This window comes from Haemorhous mexicanus, chromosome 28 (genome assembly GCF_027477595.1).
Source record: "Haemorhous mexicanus isolate bHaeMex1 chromosome 28, bHaeMex1.pri, whole genome shotgun sequence".
Classification (NCBI taxonomy): Eukaryota; Metazoa; Chordata; class Aves; order Passeriformes; family Fringillidae; genus Haemorhous; species Haemorhous mexicanus.
Window position 1 is genome coordinate 1,726,981 of NC_082368.1, and position 19,104 is coordinate 1,746,084.

General features: G+C 54.3%; 1 protein-coding gene across 1 annotated transcript; it reads right to left on the minus strand.

Annotated features, from left to right (window-relative positions):
* Window positions 1–588: 588 nt before the first annotated feature.
* On the minus strand, window positions 589–19,044 carry NMT1 (N-myristoyltransferase 1). The gene is made up of 12 exons (XM_059869164.1): window positions 18,838–19,044; window positions 12,946–13,060; window positions 11,573–11,717; window positions 8,169–8,287; window positions 7,604–7,695; window positions 6,882–6,998; window positions 5,987–6,157; window positions 5,557–5,665; window positions 4,393–4,563; window positions 3,425–3,592; window positions 2,585–2,722; window positions 589–863 (listed from the first exon to the last, which is right to left on the minus strand). The coding sequence occupies exons 1-12, from the start codon at window positions 19,038–19,040 to the stop codon at window positions 843–845; spliced, it is 1,569 nt and encodes a 522-aa protein (XP_059725147.1). The 5' UTR covers window positions 19,041–19,044; the 3' UTR covers window positions 589–842.
* Window positions 19,045–19,104: the final 60 nt, after the last annotated feature.

Consider the following 19,104-nt stretch of genomic DNA (forward strand, 5'->3'; position numbering starts at 1 on the left):
CACGAGGTGACACTGGGAGCTGGTGGTGGAGGCACCGGGGAGGATGAAGCCCCGGGGTGATGCCAATGGAGTATCCATATTTCCATGCTTCCAGAGAAAAGCAGCTGAGCAGAGAGGCTGGAGGTATGGCAGTGGCAGCGGAGCATCCCCATTGCCCACAGCCCCACGGGGGAGGCTGAGGGGAAGGAGCCCCAGGAGCCCGAGCAGAGCGGGGTGTGCTGGCCACGCTCTGGAGCTGAACCCCCCTGGATCTTCGGGCACTGCTGTCCAGCAGGAAAGGGGGGAGTCTCTCTGGCTGGGCAGGAGGTGGGACAAGGCATCTCTTGCACAAATAGCCCTTGGAAAGGAATCTCGACGTGCTCCCGAGCCCGGGGAGGGGCCCTGCTTAACGGAGTCAGGAGCAAACCTGGGGCAAAGAGCCAAGCAGGGGAGAGCCTGAAGCACCCTCGGGGCAGGCAGCAGGGTTTGGCCAGCAGCCACCATCAGCATCAACCTCAGTTGTCCCCACGAAGAAAAGTCCCAGTCCAGCGGCCCAGTGGTGACCTTCAGCAGCCGAATGTAACTCATGGCAGTTGGGAACAGGAGAGATTTAAAATATATATAATATATACTTTTATTATTCACCCGTTAAATCCATTATATGCCAATCATGATCTAGTTTCAGCAGTTACATTCCCTTGATCATGTCTTTAGGAGGATGCAGATAAATCAAACAGGGAGGTGGCTGGCAGCAGCGGGGGCTCTGGCGCCCCTCTCCCGGCGTGGCTCCGGCTTTGGCAGAAAGGATGAGGGCAGCACCTCCTCAGGCCCGGCTCCTCCATGCTCTCCTGGCAAGGGCTCCCTTACTGCAGCACCAATCCAACCTGGAAACAGGGATCAGGATAGAAATTGGGCTCAGGAGGTGCCCTCTGCTCTGTTCCCAGCCATGCTGGGAGGGCTCAGTGCTGTCTGTGTCAGTTTCCCCACTGGTCTGGGGGTATTTGAGAACAGCAGAGCCCTGAGTTTGTGGCTGAGTGGGCCCAGGGGCCCTGCACAGGTCTGATCTGGGGAGGTGACCAATGTTTGGGGTGTGACAAGCCCCATCAGGTTATGAGACAGCCTTGATTCATGACTCAAGGGTGTTTCTCAGCTCATGATGAGTAGAGGGATGGAACACCTCTGCAAGGAGGTGGGGGTGTTCAGCCTGGAGAAGGCTGCAGGGAGGCCTCAGAGCCCCCGCCAGTGCCAAAAGGGCCACCAAGAGGGACTTTGGACAAGGACCTGGAGTGACAGGACAAGGGGGAATGGCTTCCCACTGCCAGAGGGCAGGGTTAGATGGGATACTGGGAAGAAATTCCTCCCTGTGAGGGTGGGGCCCTGGCACAGGGTGCCCAGAGCAGCTGTGGCTGCCCCATCCCTGGAAGTGTCCAAGGCCACGTTGGACAGGGCTTGGAGCAGCCAGGGACAGTGAAAGGTGTTCCTGCCATGGCAGGGGTGGAGCAGGGAACTCCTTTAAAGTCCCTTCCAACCCAAACGATTTCATGAGTCTGTGACTTGGGACAAGCTGCTCCCCAAGAGCCTGGTCCCTGGACACATCCCTTGGCAGGCAGCTGGCACTGCTGGGGACCCTCCAGGACATGCTGGTGGCCTGTCATGCACTGACCCAGTGGACCCAGAGGCAGCCCCACCACAGGCAACATTCCCAGCATCAGGCTCTCCCAGCCCCAGTTCTCCCAGCTAAAGAAGGAATTGCTGACACCTCCTGGGAACCTCCTGGGGCTTCCTAGGAGGCTCAGCAGGCAAGCGAGGCTGGTTCAGGGCACAGGGCTTGTGCCCAGGGACAGACCTGGCTGTACACCAGGGAACCAAAGCCCTGTGACTGCCATCAAGGCAATAATTAGCTGTTAATTAGCTGTGATGTAGCTGGGCAGATTCTGGTTCTCAAGCACCATCCTCTGCAAGGTGCCTGTGGACTGGAGAGGTGCTGAATCACATCCCTGGTGTGGAGGGACAGCAGCAACCAGGGGCTGCCTCAGGTGGGGACCCAGCACAGCTCTGGGAGCAGTGGGGAACAGGCTGCTGGCCCTGGGGACAAATGACATCCTGGGATCCCGTGGCTCAGCCTCCTGCATGTGGTGGCAGAGCTCCTTTGTCTCAGATGCTGTTCTAGCCTGCCTGCTCTCTCCAGAGGGGTGGCTGCTCCTCCCAGCCCACCAGGACACAGTGACACCCAGGGCTGTGCAGTGACACCCAGGTCCCATGAGGGATCACAGGTGACTGTCACAACCCCCGGTGTCACATCTGTCACCCTGCAGCCCTCTGCCATCTCCTCTGTGCTTGGCCTCCTTCCTTAGAGGGAAGGAGTTGGCGTGAGGGGAAGGACTGAACCTGCACTAGTCCAGGAATAAAATTAGCTTTGGAAGATGAGTGTGGAGGGCTTTTCCCCAGGGACACACTCTGCAGGCATGGGAGATGGCTGAGGGATCCACCCTCACTGTGTGTGGCACTGCAAGGACACCAGCTGGGCTGGAATGCTGAGGTGTGGGTGACAGCAAACCCGTGTCCCCAGAGCTGTGGGGACAAGACCCCTCCTCACAGCACTGACCTTCTCTGGTGCCATGCTGGGACACTTCCAATTGTACAGGTAATACTGCAGGTTCCCATCCCCGATCCCAAACTTCAGCTTCTCCAGGAAGGTTTTGTTTTCCATGAGATCCAGTGCATTGAAGACGTCAAATCCTTTCTGCACAGGGAGACATGAAGCCATCAGTTCCTGCTTTTGTGCTGGGGAGTTCCTCCCACCTGTGAGCAGCCTGGCCCCCTTTCCTGCCTGGCTTTGAATCCCAGAAAAAGAGAAGAGCTCAGCCTTGGTGTCCTCACCCTCAATCCAACTACTACAGACTGTTTGCTGTAGGACATGAGTAACCACCACAAGCTGCAAGGTTCAAGGTACCCCAGCATCCCTCTCCTGGGCGGCAGATCCTTTTGGATTTGGATTTCTATAGTTCCTGGGATCAAGCCCTTCCCACAAACCCAAGGGTGGCCAGCCTGCAGTGAGCTGCCCAGTGAGTTTCCTGGTGAGCTCCTGCGAGCTGCCCAGTGTCCCACAGTGCCAGCCCATCCCTGCATCCCTCACCTGTGGGAAGTGGATTTGTAAGAATTCTTAAAGCTTGACAGAAGGCTCACATAGTAGAACCCATGAAGGGTAACTTTAGATGACTGGCTTTAAGGCATTTACAGCATGGTGTGGCAAAAGCTGATAGGTCCAGAAACACTTACAGTGCATTGTAATTAGGAAATAGTTGGCTTCTGATTGTGATGGCATGAATTACAACATCTGTATTGTCTCACCCTTCACATGAGACAGAAAATGGAATAAAAGCTTTTAAAACACCTCTCAGCTGGCCCATCTGTGGGTCAGGGAAGGGCTCAGCGCAGCACTCACCGACTTGGCGAGGATGAGCGCATCGCTCATGAGGTCGAGGAGAGGCGTCTTGGTGTGGACGTTGTAGAAGGAATAGGCAGCTTTCAGGCTCTTGTGAGTCGGATGGTTCATGATGGTGGAGGGCAGGGTGTAAAAGCTCAGGAAGTCTGTCACCTCTCCTGGGGCACTCTGGAAGGCAGAAGTGACATCATGACTGTCACTGTCATATTTTCTGAAAAATCCGCTTTGCCCAGGATTCTTCTCCTGGGAAGCTGAGAAGCCTCAGAGGAAAAGGAAAACAATATTATCTCATTTGCTTCTCCTGTGTTTTGCTGCTTTGGAATGTGGTTTGGAGATTGCTTATCCAACAGGTGATTGTTTGATTGGTTTCATGTGAATTGTTTTTACTTAATGACCAATCACCATCAGCTATGTTGGGACTCTGGCAAGAGTCACAGGTTTTTCATTATTGTCTTGTTGAGCCTTCTGTAAGGATCCTTTTCTCTATTCTTTAGCAAGTTTTAGTATAGCATATCATATAATATCTAATATATAATAGATGTGATATATATTGTATATATAATATATAATAAATATTATACAGCATGTAATGTCATGTAATATATAATGTGATATGATAAGACATAGTAGAGTATGATATAGTATAGTATGAGATTATAGAATATGATATGATAATAAATTAGCCTTCTAAGAACATGGAGTCGGATTCATCATTTCCTTCCTACCACAGAGGACCCTGAAAATCCCATACATGACATTTCAGGCTGGGATAAAGCCTGGCCAGAGCCTTAGAGGAGCTCTCCCAGTTGGAGTGGTGGCTGCAGGGAGACTCAGGCCCAGCACAGAGGCACCATCTCCAGCAAATTCCCATCCTGGAGGGGCATGGAGCTCCTCCCTGATGGCTCCCACAGCTCCAGTAGAGGCAAAAGCCCAGGAGAACAGCCCTCCCATCCTGCTCCTGCCCTCACCTCTACCACGAAGGTGTCGATGATGTTCTCCTGAGGTACAAACCAGTGCTCCACCTCCTCTCTGCTCATGACGGGTGTCAGGTGGAACTGCTTCAGGTACTCAGTCAAGAGCTTGTGCACAGCAGGGATGTCCTTGTGCTCCATGGGCCGCAGGCCAGGAGTCTTGGGAGTCTGCAGAAAGTGGGACAAGTTGTTTCATTGCTTGCACACACAGTGGTTTTCATCACCCAAGGGCTCTCCAGTGAGCAGCACAGAGACACTCTCTGCTTAGATCAGCCCATTTTCAGCCCCCCAGCCCTGTGTGCCCAGCAAAGGACGGATGTGATCTGCTGTGACACTGATGGTAAAGATCACAGAGAGCACAGCATGTCCCAGTCCCCCAAGTGCCAGGTCAGGTCCCACTGGAAGTGCTCCTAGCCACTAACAACATAAACTCTGCTTCCCTCAGGTTCCTTTTCCCACTCACAGCAGGCACAGGCTGGGAGACATGTCCCAGGCTCCACAAGATGCTATTCCCAGTTGGCCTCAATTACTAATTTAGGGTTGGGATGGCTCAGCAAGCCCAGATCTGCTCTGGGGCTGAGTTTCTATGCAAAAACCAGTAGCTCCAGCCCAGCAACTGCTGTCTGTGAGGCTGTGGGAGGCAGGAGCTGGGAGCTGCCCAGCATGAAAGCAGCACTTTCCACCCCAAAGGGGTAGCAGTAAGGAGCCAACAAGGTCAGGGAAGGTAGTGGCAATTTTAATGCAGTTTGCTTCTTTCTCTTCCACCTCCAGCTGGGGAACTTCCCCAGCAGGACAACTGCAGTGCCAGAACTGATCAGTGTGACTGAAGAATGAGGGACTGACTCGATCCAAGGTCACACTGACGCTGTGTTTGGACAGATGAAGGCTGTCACATCTGCCTGCTCGTTTTACCAGAACGACAGGCTGTGACTCACCAGCAAACAAAAGCTCACAGGATCCTCTAACTGCAAGAATTTGCCCTTAAAATGCAGACACCCAGGCAAAAATACATGAAGATTAAATAAAGCACAACTGCTTGACAGAGCCATTTACTACACGAAACAAATGCTGGGTCTCCAGGCAGAGGACTTGACCTCGACCTCCTCTGTGCCTCCTGCCCAGGGAGGAGCAAGCCCCAGCCCTGCTCTGGCTGGCACCCACCTCGGGCAGGCGGTACAGCTTCGTGGTGCGTTGCATAGTCATGTTCCTGCTCAGGTGGGAAAATTTGACCTCGATGAGTTTCCGAGGGTTCAGGGAGCGGTGCCAATACCTGCAGAAACACACTGGCAGTGGGAGACTCGTTCTGGGGCAGCGGGGGGGCTGCAGGGGCAAGTGAGAACATCAGGCCAGCAGCTCCCCACAGAGAGCAACACAGTTCTGAAGTGATTCTGCTGCCAAAGCCTCCTCTCCTGTGTTACATGAGCAGCTTTAGCAAAGCCACTGCACTTAATCCTGGAAGGACAGCATGGGAGGAGAAACCTGGACTGGGACCACTCTCCCCTGTCCCGGGGAATCCCACACTGGCCACAGAGGGGAGCACATGAAGGGAAGGTCTGCAGACAGAAGTCTTGGGAGAGCCACAGACACTCACCTGCAAGTCCCCACAGGCTTTGGCAGCACCACCCCTGCAGTGTAAACAGCCTGGAAGATTCCCTCTAGATGCACCCTCCTCGTGATCTCACGGATCAGAACCGGAGCCACCCGTTTGGAGCGCAGCTTTTTGTGGACACACAGGAAGTTTATCTCCACCATCTTCTTCTCTCTTGGGGAAGAAACAATGCAGAGCATGAGGCTTGACTGTCCTGACCTGGGAGGGTCAGACCAACGCCCTGGGCAATCCACCTCCAAACCCCTCCGAGGGAATGAGGAGTCAATGCCTCAGGGAAGGGGCAGGGGCTGCTTTTGGAGAACCCTCCCTTAAGCTGTCACCCAGGGATTCCCAGGCAAAATGGTCTGAATCTGTGTCAGGGGAGGGTCAGGTTGCACATTATGGAAAGGTTCTCGCCTCAGAGGATGGCTGGGCACTGCCCAGGGAATCTCCTGCCCAGGGAATGGTCACAGCCCCAAGGTTGCCAGAGCTGCAGGAGAGCTGGACAATGCTCTCAGGGACAGGGAGGATTGCTGGGCTGCCCTGTGCAGGGCTAGGAGCCAGACTGGATGATCCCTGGAGACCCTTTCCAGCTCAGGATACTTCATGATTCTACATCTCCATCTAGCCCTGGATGATTTCTGTAAGCCAGAGCCCTAAGTTAACCCACCTCATTGAGGAAAACAGCCTTCACAATGGTTAACTACCAGATGCCCCTGCCCAGAACCTCCCTGCCAACCCTTCTATATCCCCCCACCTTCCCCTCCAAGCAGCAAAACATCTCCAAAGCTGAAGGGTGCAGGTCTGGCTGTGTGCTGGGGAAGACAATGGAGCCAGACTCCCTGAGCACTCCCAAAGCCCCAGCAAGGGGCAGGATGAGAAATGCAGCAGCACTCACGTGTCATAGATGTGGATGGTGGCTGGAATGGCGCTGATAAATCCCACCAGCTTCTTGCTGGAGACCACTCGGACCCCGCAGTGCCACTGGGGCAGCCAGCCTGGAGGACGCAGTGCCCTGGGGAGGGGACACACCTCAGCAGTCACCTCCCACCCATGGTCCCTGGTGTACCTGCTCCTGCCTCCCACCCTGCCCTGGGACACCCTGATTCCTGCTGGCCAGCAAGAGGATGAGAGAGTGACAGTGATGTGACAAGGACTGTTGGGATCCAGGGCAATTCCTGCACCCCACAGCCAGTCCTCACTAGGGACACAGGAGGAAATCTCTGTTCTTCAATTCAGGAACACCCCGAGGAAACAGCAGCTCTGCTGCAACAGGACTCCAAGGGTAATTGCTTACAGCTGCCTACAACCCACAGCTCCAGGGCACTGAGGAGTCCCTCAGCTACAGAGATTTTCACAAACACTTGAGGGATCAAACCAAAGAGGAGAAAAATCCACGTTTAAGCTCCCATATCTCAAAGGAGCCAGAGGCAGGCAGGGCTGGGTGACTCACTGTGGCCCTCTCACCATGTCCCTGGGACACCATACACAGTGACAGATGGGGAAGGGACATCTCAGGAAGAAGGGAGATGGCATAAGCAAAGGCAGCTGCAGCTCTGTCACGGGGATCAGGCTTGTCAGCATCCCACACCCCTGCTCTGCACTGCTGGTGCCACTCACCACAGCAGGAACTCGGGCGAGTAATCAAAGCGGAACATGTTGTCATCATCCTCCACGTAGTTCTCGTTGAGAAGGGTGTACAGCTCCTTCAGCTGCAGCACAGAGCACTCAGGTTAAGGAGCTCACTCAGTCATCAGCTGCCCCCAGTCAGGACCCAGAGCACTTAAAGTGTGGCCACAGCACTGGGGCACCGTGTGCAGCCATGCCCCTGCTGCGGGGTGCTGGAGTGGTGTCACACAGAGCAGGGGGAGCAGCAGGACACAGGTAAGCCCTGTGTCACCTCCCAGGGAGGTGGGTCATGCTCTAAAGGGGGTTCTCACAGGAGAACTCCAGGCTTCAGGCATCCTCACATCCCCTTGGAAAAACCAGGCCAAGCTGCCCAAGGTAGGATGGAATTGCAGTGGGGGGAGTCAGACCCATCCAAGCCCAAGGTGTGACAGAGCCACAGTGTCACCTGCTGTGCTGAAGGACACATTTCCATCCCCAAAACCATCTCCAACAGCCCAAGCATTGAACTGCCAACCAAGACACTCCAAAATGAATGTGCTGAGCTGCCTGTACTCACCACACCTCTATCCCCCAGGTCCAGGGCATCCCAGGTGAAGCCCTGGGGCAGGGTGTAGGGCTCCTGGCGGATGTTGTCCTTGTCTGGCTCCACCGGGCCATGGGTGTTCACCACTTCTCCTGAAAGACAGAGCAGGGAGACAAGAAGAAGTTTGAAACAGGGGTCTCTCTCGAGTTTCTGTGGTTGAGATGACCCCCAAGGTATTAGAAAGTCTCTTTTTCCCAGCCCTGTGACTGAAGAAGTCGAGATCGTCAGTTCTGCTTTTCAGGGTTGTTTATTTTCTCTTATCTATTCCATTCTCTCTCTGACCTGCTGAGGTCTGTCCAGCAGGTTGGGTTGTGGCACAGTCCCTGCCCTTGGGATGGTGTTAACTTTTTATACAACTACCTGTACTTTATTTACAATAATTTTCCAATACTGATCACCTATGTTAGACAGTCTGTCTCTACTCTAAACCAATCCAGAATGCCACCATCCCAGCAGAAGATGGAGGACAAAAAGAAGGACAGGACATGCCCAGATCCCCTCCATCTTGCTTCTTGAAGCCCCATTCTAAATCCCCAAAATTCTACTTTGCCCAGATCCCCTCCATCTTGCTTCTTGAACCCCCATTCTAAATCCCCAAAATTCTACTTTGCCCAGATCCCTCCATCTTGCTTCTTGAACCCCCTTCTAAATCCCCAAAATTCTACTTTTTCACCCTTTGACAAATTCACTATCATTCTACTCAAATTCTTGTGGCTTGTAACTCTTCACACAAAGTTGGTAATTGTTTCCATGGGCTAAAATCAAAGGCACAAAAGGAGTCTTTGACTCCATGCCAGGGTCTCTGAGCCCCTGCCAGGGTCTCGGATCACCCAGGGCAGCCAGAGGAATGTCCTGGGTCCCCAACAGGTCTCCTCCAGCCAGGTCTCCTAAGCTCTTGGAGGTCTATTACTCACCCAAGATAGCTCAGCTACCTTTGGAGGCATCAAATCAACAGGATGGCTTGTGTGGTAGTATTGGAAACAAAAAGGTTTTAATAAAAGGCAAAATAACAAAACTCTTTACAGAGAAAAACCAAGCCAGGTGCAAGAGGTTCTTGCTCCTGGTAAAACACCTCACAAAAGCCTCACAAATTGGTTTCTTTGTTCTCTTCTTTTTCTAGTAAATTGCTTAGGCAGGCCTTTTTGGCTCCTGTCCAATTAACTATCCTTAAGTTTGAGGTGAAGTCCCCCAGGTCCTATGAGGTGTCTTTTTCACTAATAGAGGAAAGAAACTTCTGAGCTTTTTTCCTTTTTAAGAGGACAAAAGATAGTTTTGTCACTCTGTCAACAAGGGGCACACTCCTACAGAAGTTCTCTGCTGTGTGAGGCCAAGCCTCCACAACACCTCAATCTGGTGTCCAACACGCCTCATGTCCCACCCCTGCAGTGGCAGACAGGGATTGTCACTTCACCCACCTAGTTTGGGATGTGACAATGGGCAGGGAATCAAAACTTCCAGAGCAAGGCTGGAACCCACTGGGGGACCAAACACAGCCACAGCTGCATCCTCCAGCTCCACACGTGGTGCCTGATCCTTCCCCATCCCCACAATCCCAGCCTGGGCCAGCACTTCCCTGGGAGCCCCTCCATGGGACAGTGCTCTCCTGCCAGCTCTGGCCACTGCCACTTGGCAAGTGTCACTGTGCCCACTGTGCCTGAAGAAGAGCTGCAGCAAACAACACAACTTTTGTTGTAAAAGCACTGACTCCTAAAGGCCCTGATTCAGCCAGGAGGTGTCAGCTCGAGCTCTGGCTGCCTCAGGGATGTCAGTCCAGCAGCATCCCTTCAGTGCTGCCAAGAGAAGCAAGTTGTGCTAATTAGGAATTCCCTTAAAAAGGCATTGAAAAGGTTCCCAAGCAATGAGGAGGTGATGAAAGCCCGGAGCAAGAACTTCCCCCATCACACCCACCCCAGGCAGCTTCCAGAAACACTCACCCCTGGCTGCCCTCTCTGCTCTGAGCAGGTGCTGAACTGTTTTGAGATCTGGCCCCAAAAATCCCACAGCACTTCTGTTATCCAGCCCTAAATAGCCCCATGCCCACAATGCCCTGTGTCAGAGCACTCCAGGACCAGGAGTGCTGGGACACAGTGAGTGGCCAGCAGCCAGGGACAGCCACCAGCCTGGTGCTGGGAGGAACAAGCTGCTTTGTGCCTCCCACTCTCCAGGAGACACCTTCCACCCTTTCCCCAGGGGTTTCCCAAGCAGAAATGATGTTTCCCGTGCCCAGTATCCTTGGAAAAAAAGGGCAAATGCAAGACTCTGCTGTCTCACATGACCATGTGCCATCTCACTGTGATTTTCCCAACCTAAAGCCAAGACTGGTGCTCCCAGGAAAGTTTTTGAGACCCAAAAAAGCCTCACAGTGGTGTGGACACATGGAATGGGAATCAAACACTGCACCTGCAGCAAAAGGGACAAAAACCCATGAAGGGAAAATACTGAAGAGCAGCCAGTCTGAAGCCGTGACAAGTTTTGGATAAATCTAGAACCTGTGGGCTTGGACTCACTTTCTAGTTCCCCTGAGCTCTGGGGGATGCAGATGAGGAGAGACTAAAGTAAAGTTATCCCAGGCACCCCAATCAGCCTGGGAATGCTCCTTCCAGACAGACAGCTCTCCTGGCATGTCTGCTGAGAGCTCCTGCCATGGTGCCACTGGCAGATCACTGCCACAGGCTGTCAGGAGCAAGAGGAAGGGCTGGAGCAAGGCCCAGAGCTGGGAAGCACCACTGGGATGTTCACAGGGGACCAAGAGATGGCTCCCCCTCCTTAGATGCTCATGGCAGCTTGGGGTGGAGCTGCTTTGATGTTTGTGCTTCCCCTCTCCTGCCTGTGCCAGGGAAGGATGTGAGCCCAGCAGAACAAGGATGTGGCAGCTCAGCACTGGCCCTGCTTCCCAGAGCTGCTCCCAGCACCACCCAGCCCCAGCTCACCCCAAGTTCCCTTCCCCACCAAGGATCTCTGCCTGGGAAGCTCCAGCTCCCAGGAGGGGGAGAGCTGGACAGCTCTGAGCCCAGCTTAGCATGTGGCAACACCACATACAAAACTTGGCTACAGAGGGCTGGGGAGAGCCAACTCCAGGGCTAAGGACTGGGATTAAGGGATGCAAATGCAGGAGGCATCAGGTGAGATGTCTGAAGGGGATCCTTGTCCCTCTGTACCCCTGAAGTGTTTGCACATTTCAGACCCTCCCCATCCACCTAGCCCATGCTGCTGAATGGTGGGGAAGTGGTTTTGGTGCCTTTGAAGCCCAGGCCAGGCAGGGACTCACGTGGTGGCCACAGCTCAGCACCTCCAGGCTTCTCTAACGGCTTCCTGGAGCAGCCTGGGGACCACAAGGCTTCCCCAGGGCTCACAGGATGTCTAGGGGCTACACATACCTAACTTGGGCACTGGCTGTGTGTCCCAGAACTGGTAGCTCCTCTTGCTGGCTTCCTCCATGGTTTTGGCAGGTCCCTGACCTACAGAGAAGAGCTCGATGGCTTTTTGAATCTCCTGGATCCTCTCAGCAGGTAAAGAGTTCACCTGAGGGCACAGAAGGAGGGTGGAAAGACAAAATGAGTAAGCTGAGCCTCCAGTTCTGCATGTGGGCTCCTCATTAGAGGAACCTGGAGCTGATCCTGTCATGGGGTGCTGGCAGGAAAAGGAGAGCAGGCAGGAACCTCCCTTCCTATCCTCAATCCTTGACAGGATGCATGAACCCTTTCAGCAGCCACCTGCCCCTCACCTAGATCTGACTTCTAGGCACTCCCAGGACAAAGGGGATGGCAGAATTTTCTGAAAAATGCTTTAAGCTTCAGTTAAGTGGGTGCTGTGAGCCCCAGGAGCAAACCTCCCCACCTGCCACCCCGCAGAGACAGATGGATCAACCCACACCAGCACTCGAGATGCTTTCAGTGGCTTTTCTCTCACTGTTCGGCCTCCTCCCTCTCAGCTGGATCTGTATCCACAAACTGCAGCTTCCAGAGGAGTCCCTGGACACCAGAGACTGGGACAAGGCAGAGAGGTTGAGTCAAGATGAAAGACACTTTCATCCCCCTCTTCCTCAGGGTGGCTCTGCACTGAATTCCCAACCCCAGCTCCTCTCTGATCCCTGAGGAATTTAGTTTGAGAAACACAAAGCCCCAATTTTAAGTTCTGCGGTGTCAGATGGAAAAAATATTCAAAATATTTGGACAGGAACTGGCATCAGACAGAAAACAGCCTCTGCAGATGTGTCCCCTCTGCCACAGGACCAGAGGGGACAAGAGGGCCAGGAGGGTCAAACCCTGTGTGTCCCATGCTGCTTCCTGAATCACTGGCTGGTGGACAGGATCAGGCAAAGCCCAGAGGTATAAGATGGACCCTGCTCTCCCCACCTGCAGTTCTTGGGATCATTAAGCAAAAAAATCAACACCACCAGATGTCCCTCCTGTGCTGCTGCAGGCAGGACTCACCTGGCAGGTGGCAGCTCCTGCCTGTGACAGGCAGCTGCTGTCTGGGAAGAATAACTTAGAGGTCCTAGTCTGACCCTGGAACTGGCTGAGATATCCAGCCAAGGACTGCATTACCCCTGGAGTGCTCTGCAAACACCTTCTGCACCAACAGGAATTCCCACACATGGAGAAATCGCTCTAAATCTGAAGTTTTTTGAGCAACCAAGTGCCTAAAACCAGGGCTGGGAACTCTTTCCTTGGCCTAAGTAACAGTGGAGGGGTTTGGGATGGGGCTGGCTGTTGTGGGGGGGCCAGGATTCTGGGAAGGGGTTGGTCACCTTCACTGGCTGGTCCTGAGCCTGGTCAGGCTGGTCTCCTCCTCCCTTCTCTTTCTTCCGTTTGGGTTTCTTTTTCTTCTTCTTGGCTCCACTGTCATTTGCTGGACTCAGGCCCCTGGGGAACAAAAGAAACATCACTGGAGCCTTGGGGTTTTCTTTTGGGAGAACATTTGGTTGGTTTCTGAGGTACTCTAAAGAAAATGCAAACTCCTGCCGAGTCCAAGTCTCCAGGAAGGGGAATGCTCCGTGCACAGAGGGTGCAGCCAAGTGCCCACCCCACGGCACAGAACTCCCTGGGAGCCCCCAAAAAGGGACCAGCACTAACACCTCCCACCCCACAGGTGTGCTGGGCAGTGGGGACTGTGCCCTGCTCTGCCACCCATGCCCAAATCCACCCTGTGGAGTGGTGGGATGCTCAGCTTTGGCTTTTTCCTCTTCTCTGAGCCCAAGGATGGATGTAGAAGCAGAAAAGACTGATCCAGCCCCAGGGATAAGGGCCCAGAGCAGGTTCAGGCACCACAGAGAGGTCACTGGCCAAGGACACAGTGCCAAGTGTCACCTCACGTGCAGAGGTGATGCTCTAGGGAGATGTGGTTGATCATTGGGAAATTACTTCATTGTTATCCTGGAGCTGGAAAACTGAGGGTGAAGAGCAAATCCCTGGGAGAGCAGGGTGGGAAGTGCCCACACCAGGGCACAGCTCCTCCTTCCAGAGCTGCAGGGCAGCCCTGGATATGCAGATCATCATCATCCCCAAACAGCTGCTGGTGTGAAAGCCCTCACTGAGCCTGGCCTTTGTTCCAGTAGCATCCTGGTGCCAAAACCCAGGAGAGGTGCCTGCTCCCAGCATGGCAGAGGGCAACTCGTGATGGTGATCCTGTGATCCTGCATGGAATGACCTGACACAGGACAGTCACTGTTATGGGGGAGCTAGGAGCTGGCTACAGCCTCTGAGACACTCAGGGTTCAGGGGGAAATGCACTCCTGGAGAGGCTAGAGCAGGTCTGAGTGGAAGGAGCAGGGCCAGGAGAGCTCTGCCAGCTGCCAGCACATGGCTCAGCTCTGTCAGGAGTCAGCATACAGCCAGTGCATTTGTACTCTACAACACAGGAGTCCCCCTCCTTGCAGCCCAAAACAACTCCCACAGCAGGGACAACCCCACAGATCTGACCTGCCCAGAGGCACCAGCCTGGAATCTCCCCACAAAAGCAGAGTTTCATGTCTTAACCAAACACAAGATAGTGGTGAAGAGGGTAGAGCAGGAAAAAAAGAAGAAACGTGTTGGAAAATTTGTTGGAGCAGCATCCAATTATTTATTTCAGCAAGGCCACAACAAGGAGCTGGGAGGAAAACAGAGCTTGAAGAAATGTAAGTGGAAGGCGTCCCTGCCCAAGGCAGGGGGGTGGAACTGGATGATCTTCAAGGTCCCTTCCAACCCAACCACTCCATGCTGGGCTGAGCAGCAAGGTTATGAAACTGGGGAAATATGGATGGAGAAATGTTTTTGGAGGGATGAAGCTGGGATGTAGAAGAGAAAGCCAACATGATGGGCTGCATTGCCCTGGGGAGCAGAGAAGGATGGTTTGCAGGACACAGAGCTGCTGGGCTGGGGAAGCTTTTCCTCTGGATGAAACCTGAAGAGCAGCAGAGCCTCTGCAGACAGCACAGCTGGGGAAAAGGATCCCCATCCATCAGCAGAGCCTGTGTGGGACACCTGGAGATGGAGCATGCCTGGTGTGGGAACAAGCAGTGGTTCAGGGCAAGCTGCTCCACAAAAGGGGGTGAAGAGAAGCCCCCCTTCTTCTCCAGAAGAACATGAAGGGAGGGGAGCAGGAGCAAAGCCACAGCTCAAATCCAAGGACCAGCAGCTCCAAGGACCCACAGCCTGTGGTGCTGCTGCACCATCCCTGGGGAGAATCTCACCTTCCCTCCCACTGCCAGGAAAGGGCTTTGCCTCCACCTGGGACAGGCTGCTTGGACATGACAGCAGCAGCAATGCCAGCACAGCACTGCTGACACCACTATTGATTTAGTGACAAATGTGTGATGGCTTTTTTAATTCTCTGGGGAGGAGCACAGGCAAATCCTGGCCACACCGAAGTCCTGGGATGAGCAAAGCCACCTTGGAGCTGCAATAAACACATCCAAACCATTTCCTATCAATTCTGACACCACAAACTGACAGCACCAGGAGGATTCCTGAGCACACCCCAAGGGCTGACACTGGAAGTTGCCCCTTCCAAAGGGGAGGGACACGTGTTCCCAGCTCACCTGCACATTGGGATGCTGCAGGTGTCAGCTGTGACAGACAAAATGCTCCCCTCATACTCTGTCAGCATAGCTTTGCTTCATAAATCAGAGCTGCCAACTCCCAGCTTGGTGCTAATGAGCTCAGCCCAAGCACGCCGGGCTTGCAGGTGAAAGCTCTGAGAAAATTCCTCCCTGATTTATGAGCAAAGCTGTTGTGACCTGGAGGAAATCAGGGTGGCAGAAGGTGGGATGAGGTTTTGCATTCCAGGTGGCATGGCCTGGGGAAGGGCCCCGCTCCAGCCAGGAGATGAAAACCAACCTGGCAGAAGAGGCACCAGCATGTAGGAAAGTGCAGGAAAACCCAAAGGTCTCACTCACTACACCCAGGGAAGCAACAATTACAGGTATTTTCTATTTTAAATCTATTTAGGAAAGCAAATATCTCCTTTCTCCAGGGTAGCTACACCACCCAGATACTCCCCAAATTAATGACAATGCCCCACCAGTGTCCTGGGACAAGCCACCACCATCCAAAATCTCAGCTACTGCAGCTGGCCTGACAAAGCTGAGAGGGCTGGAGCAGTTTCATCCCCAGGAGGGGTGAGCTGCCAGCCCAGCTCACATCCCACGTCCCACATCACACATCCCACATCCCACAGCCTTCCCAGCTGCACTTGAGCCTTTTATTCCTCCCATATTCCTTTGAATTCTGAGGTGCACTGAGAGATGAAGGAGCTGGACAAAGGTACCTTGGCTGCACTGTGCAAACATCTCCCAGCCCACTGTGGGATCACCATGGTCTCTTTTCTAGCTAAGGAAAGCACTTTTCCCCACCACCATGGCCATTACTCCAATCCCTCCTTTTCTGTTTCCAGGTGGCTCCTCATATTGAAGGCAAAGGCTCCAGCCCCAACCACTGCCCAGAAAACCATCCCTGTGACCTGAGTGGTCTTGAAAATAGATATTTGGAAGCACTTAAAGACAGCAACCAGGCTTGTTCAGAGACCTGCCCAGACTGGCTCTCCTCCACCAGCTCAGCCCCTCTAGAGGCTGGAAAACACCAGACTCACCCAGTAACAAACTGGTGCTCAGCACCCACTCATCATCCCTGGCTCCATGGGTGCTCCCAAATCTGAGGGAGGAAGCACAAGGGGAACAACTCCAGCTGTGGGCAGCTCCCTCAGCCTGGTGGGAGGCTGAAAGTGTCAGATGAGAAGGAGTAGATCCCTGCTCTGTATTTAGGTGCTGGAAAATCCTTCTGCCATTCCAGGGGCTAATCAGGCACGGTGCTTAGGCTGTAATCTCTGTAATCTCGTTAGGGGCTGTGGCAGGGAGGAAGGGAGGATCTCCAGATGGCAGAGCTCAGCTCCCAGAGCCCAGCATGCCAGCACTGTGCTCCCTACACCTATAGCTGATCCCACCTGCTGGAGCTCAGTGCCTGTCCCAGGAACCCCTTCTTGTGGCCAAGAGCAGGCAGGGATTGCCAAACCCACTGCAGCCCCTCTGCAAAAGCCCCTCTGCCCCCTCACACCCCATCCAGCTGTGCCACAGGGCACTCCTAAACTCTTCCAGCCTGGAACAGCTTCCCTAGGTGGTTCTGAACTGTTTCAGGGGACTGGGACACTCCCATCCTTGCTGTCACACTGCTCTCAGTGCCTGGGAGGTGACAAACCCCACCAGGCTGAGCCCATGCAGGTTCCTGCCTTTCCAGATCCAGGGAATAAATCCTCCACAGCCACCAGGGACACAGCAGAAGCTCCCTCCACACAAAAGGAAACATGAAAAATAACCAGGTGGGATTATTTTCTTTGGAAAATCAGCTTGGAGAGGCACAGCAGAGAGCAGTGCAGCCACTTCCCTGTGCTGACCCAGGACTGAGGCTGAGGAAACTCAATTCCTCTTTCCTGTCCTTAAAAGGAAAGGAAATATTGCTTTCACTAAAGAATACTTTTATGTTTTAAACCTCAGGGCCAAAATCCAGTGACTCCCAGCACAAACTGGCACAGGAAGGGCTCTGAGTGTGGCTGTACAAAGCCTGGCAGCTCAAAGCCCTTCCCTTGCCCTGTTTTTGGGGACAGCGTCACTGAGGTGACTGGAAACACTCCCACACCCTCCTGCAATGGGATGGATGGTATGGAATCAACAGAATTAATGACTGTGCACCCAGTAGGAAAACCATCATCCTTCCCACCACTTGGTCTCTCCCTGGTGGTTTTTGGGAGTTTGCCAGAGAGCTCCAAAGCCTCCCTGCCTCGTGCTCCTTATGTACCCACCAGCCACGCTTTTGGTGTTATTTCCCAAGCTATCCAAACTATTTCCTACTGGATATTCCCCAGGCTGCTTGTGGTGGCCCAGCTCCGCGAGGTGGCCACAGTGATGTCCAGGACACCAGGAGGGCTCCAGAAAACACCTTTTCCTGGCAAAGGGCAGGAGGAACTGCTGGGCTGGGGAGCAGCAGTGATTGAGCACCATGTCTCCTGTGCTCAGCTCTGGCTTCCACAAACCTAATCATGTCAGAGGGAAAGAAAATAAAAATCTCCCCAAGCACAGCTAAACCGATTAAACTGAGACACGGTGCCACACCCGGGAGGCAAATGAAATATAAATGGGCAGCTGGGCTGTCATAAAAAAAGCCTCTGTGATATTTCTTGTGTGACCTTTTATTCACTTTGGTTCCTGGGCAGGCGGGATTGGAGGGAGAAGGGTTCTCCAAGCCCATGGTCTCTGCTCTGCAGGGCTGCGGAAGCAGCACCAGGAGAGCAGGAGGAGCCCAGGGAGTCTCAGGTGCAGGAAAAACTAAGTGAAAACCACCGGGAACCTCTGGAAAGCCACACTTTGATGTTGCCATTCCCAGCAGGAACGAGGACAGAGCCTCTCCCCCAAATCCCAGGCATGGTGAGGCAGCTCTGCACCGTATTAATTAAGGCAGTGAGTAATGAGGGTGCTACGTTAAGCATTCCAGCTCTTCCCTACTGAGATAAGGACCTGCCTCGCTGCCTCTGCTCGCTCCCTGCCCTGTTGTTGTTATTCCACCATTCCATATACCCCGGAGGCTGCGCTCCTCCAACCACGAGACAATGTAGGCAGAGCTTTGCAAAACCCTGGGCTGTGTTTAGGATAACGACAGGATGAGTGTGCAGAAACCCGGGATTATTCCGGGGATGCCACATGCTCCGGAAAGCAGCATCACGCATGCCACCGTGCCACCACCCTGGGTGTCACCGCGGGGATGGAGATGCCACGAGTGGGCTGAGGCTTCTGCGGGAGGGCAGAGGGAATGCGGGGAGACACACCCTAACGCAAGTCCACGAAGAGCTGCTAAATGGGTTCATTTCTGCCCGAAAAAGGCACTCGCGGCCCCGTCCCGGCCTCCCCGCAGGTACCACGGCCGTCACCCATCCACGCCGCGGCCGCGCCCGACCCTGCTGAGCTTCGGACACGCTCCCGCAGCGGGCGTGAATGGGCGCCAGCGGCACCGCCCCCCCCGCCAGACTGACCGGCGCCTAGGCCAATCGCTGCCCGGCATGCTGCCCAGCGACCAATCAGCGCATGCAAGGGGCGGGGCGCCTCTCACTTCCCGGCCGTTCCTCGCCTCAATGGGCCCGGCCGCCGCCGTGGCCAGCGGTCCCGGCCGCCGCTCACCCCCGGTTGGAGCCATGCTCCGCCTCGTTCTCGCAGTCGCTGCAATGCTCGTGGTCGTTCTCCTCCGCCGCCGGCCGCGAAGGCCTCGCCGGTGGCCGCCTCACTGCTGTCTCACTGTCGTCCGCCATCTTGAACGGGGCCTCCGCGCGTGCCGCACCCCCGCAACAAAGCGCGCCGCGATTGGCCGGCTGGCCGCGAGGCATGTCGGGAGTGGTAGTCTGCGTGGGCTTGCGGGGGCCGGGCTGCGCTGGGGCCAGGACTACAATT

What these genes read in the sequence shown, in the direction of transcription:
- NMT1 (XM_059869164.1), bottom strand. Translation starts at nt 19,040, where the DNA reads ATGCCTCGCGGCCAGCCGGCCAATCGCGGCGCGCTTTGTTGCGGGGGT. An exon ending in GAGCATGGCTCCAACCGGGG is followed by an intron (nt 13,061 to 18,837) that starts GTGAGCGGCGGC and finishes TTTGTTCCCCAG; the next exon opens with GGGCCTGAGTCCAGCAAATG. An exon ending in TCGCCCGAGTTCCTGCTGTG is followed by an intron (nt 6,999 to 7,603) that starts GTGAGTGGCACC and finishes TCCCCTCCCCAG; the next exon opens with GGCACTGCGTCCTCCAGGCT.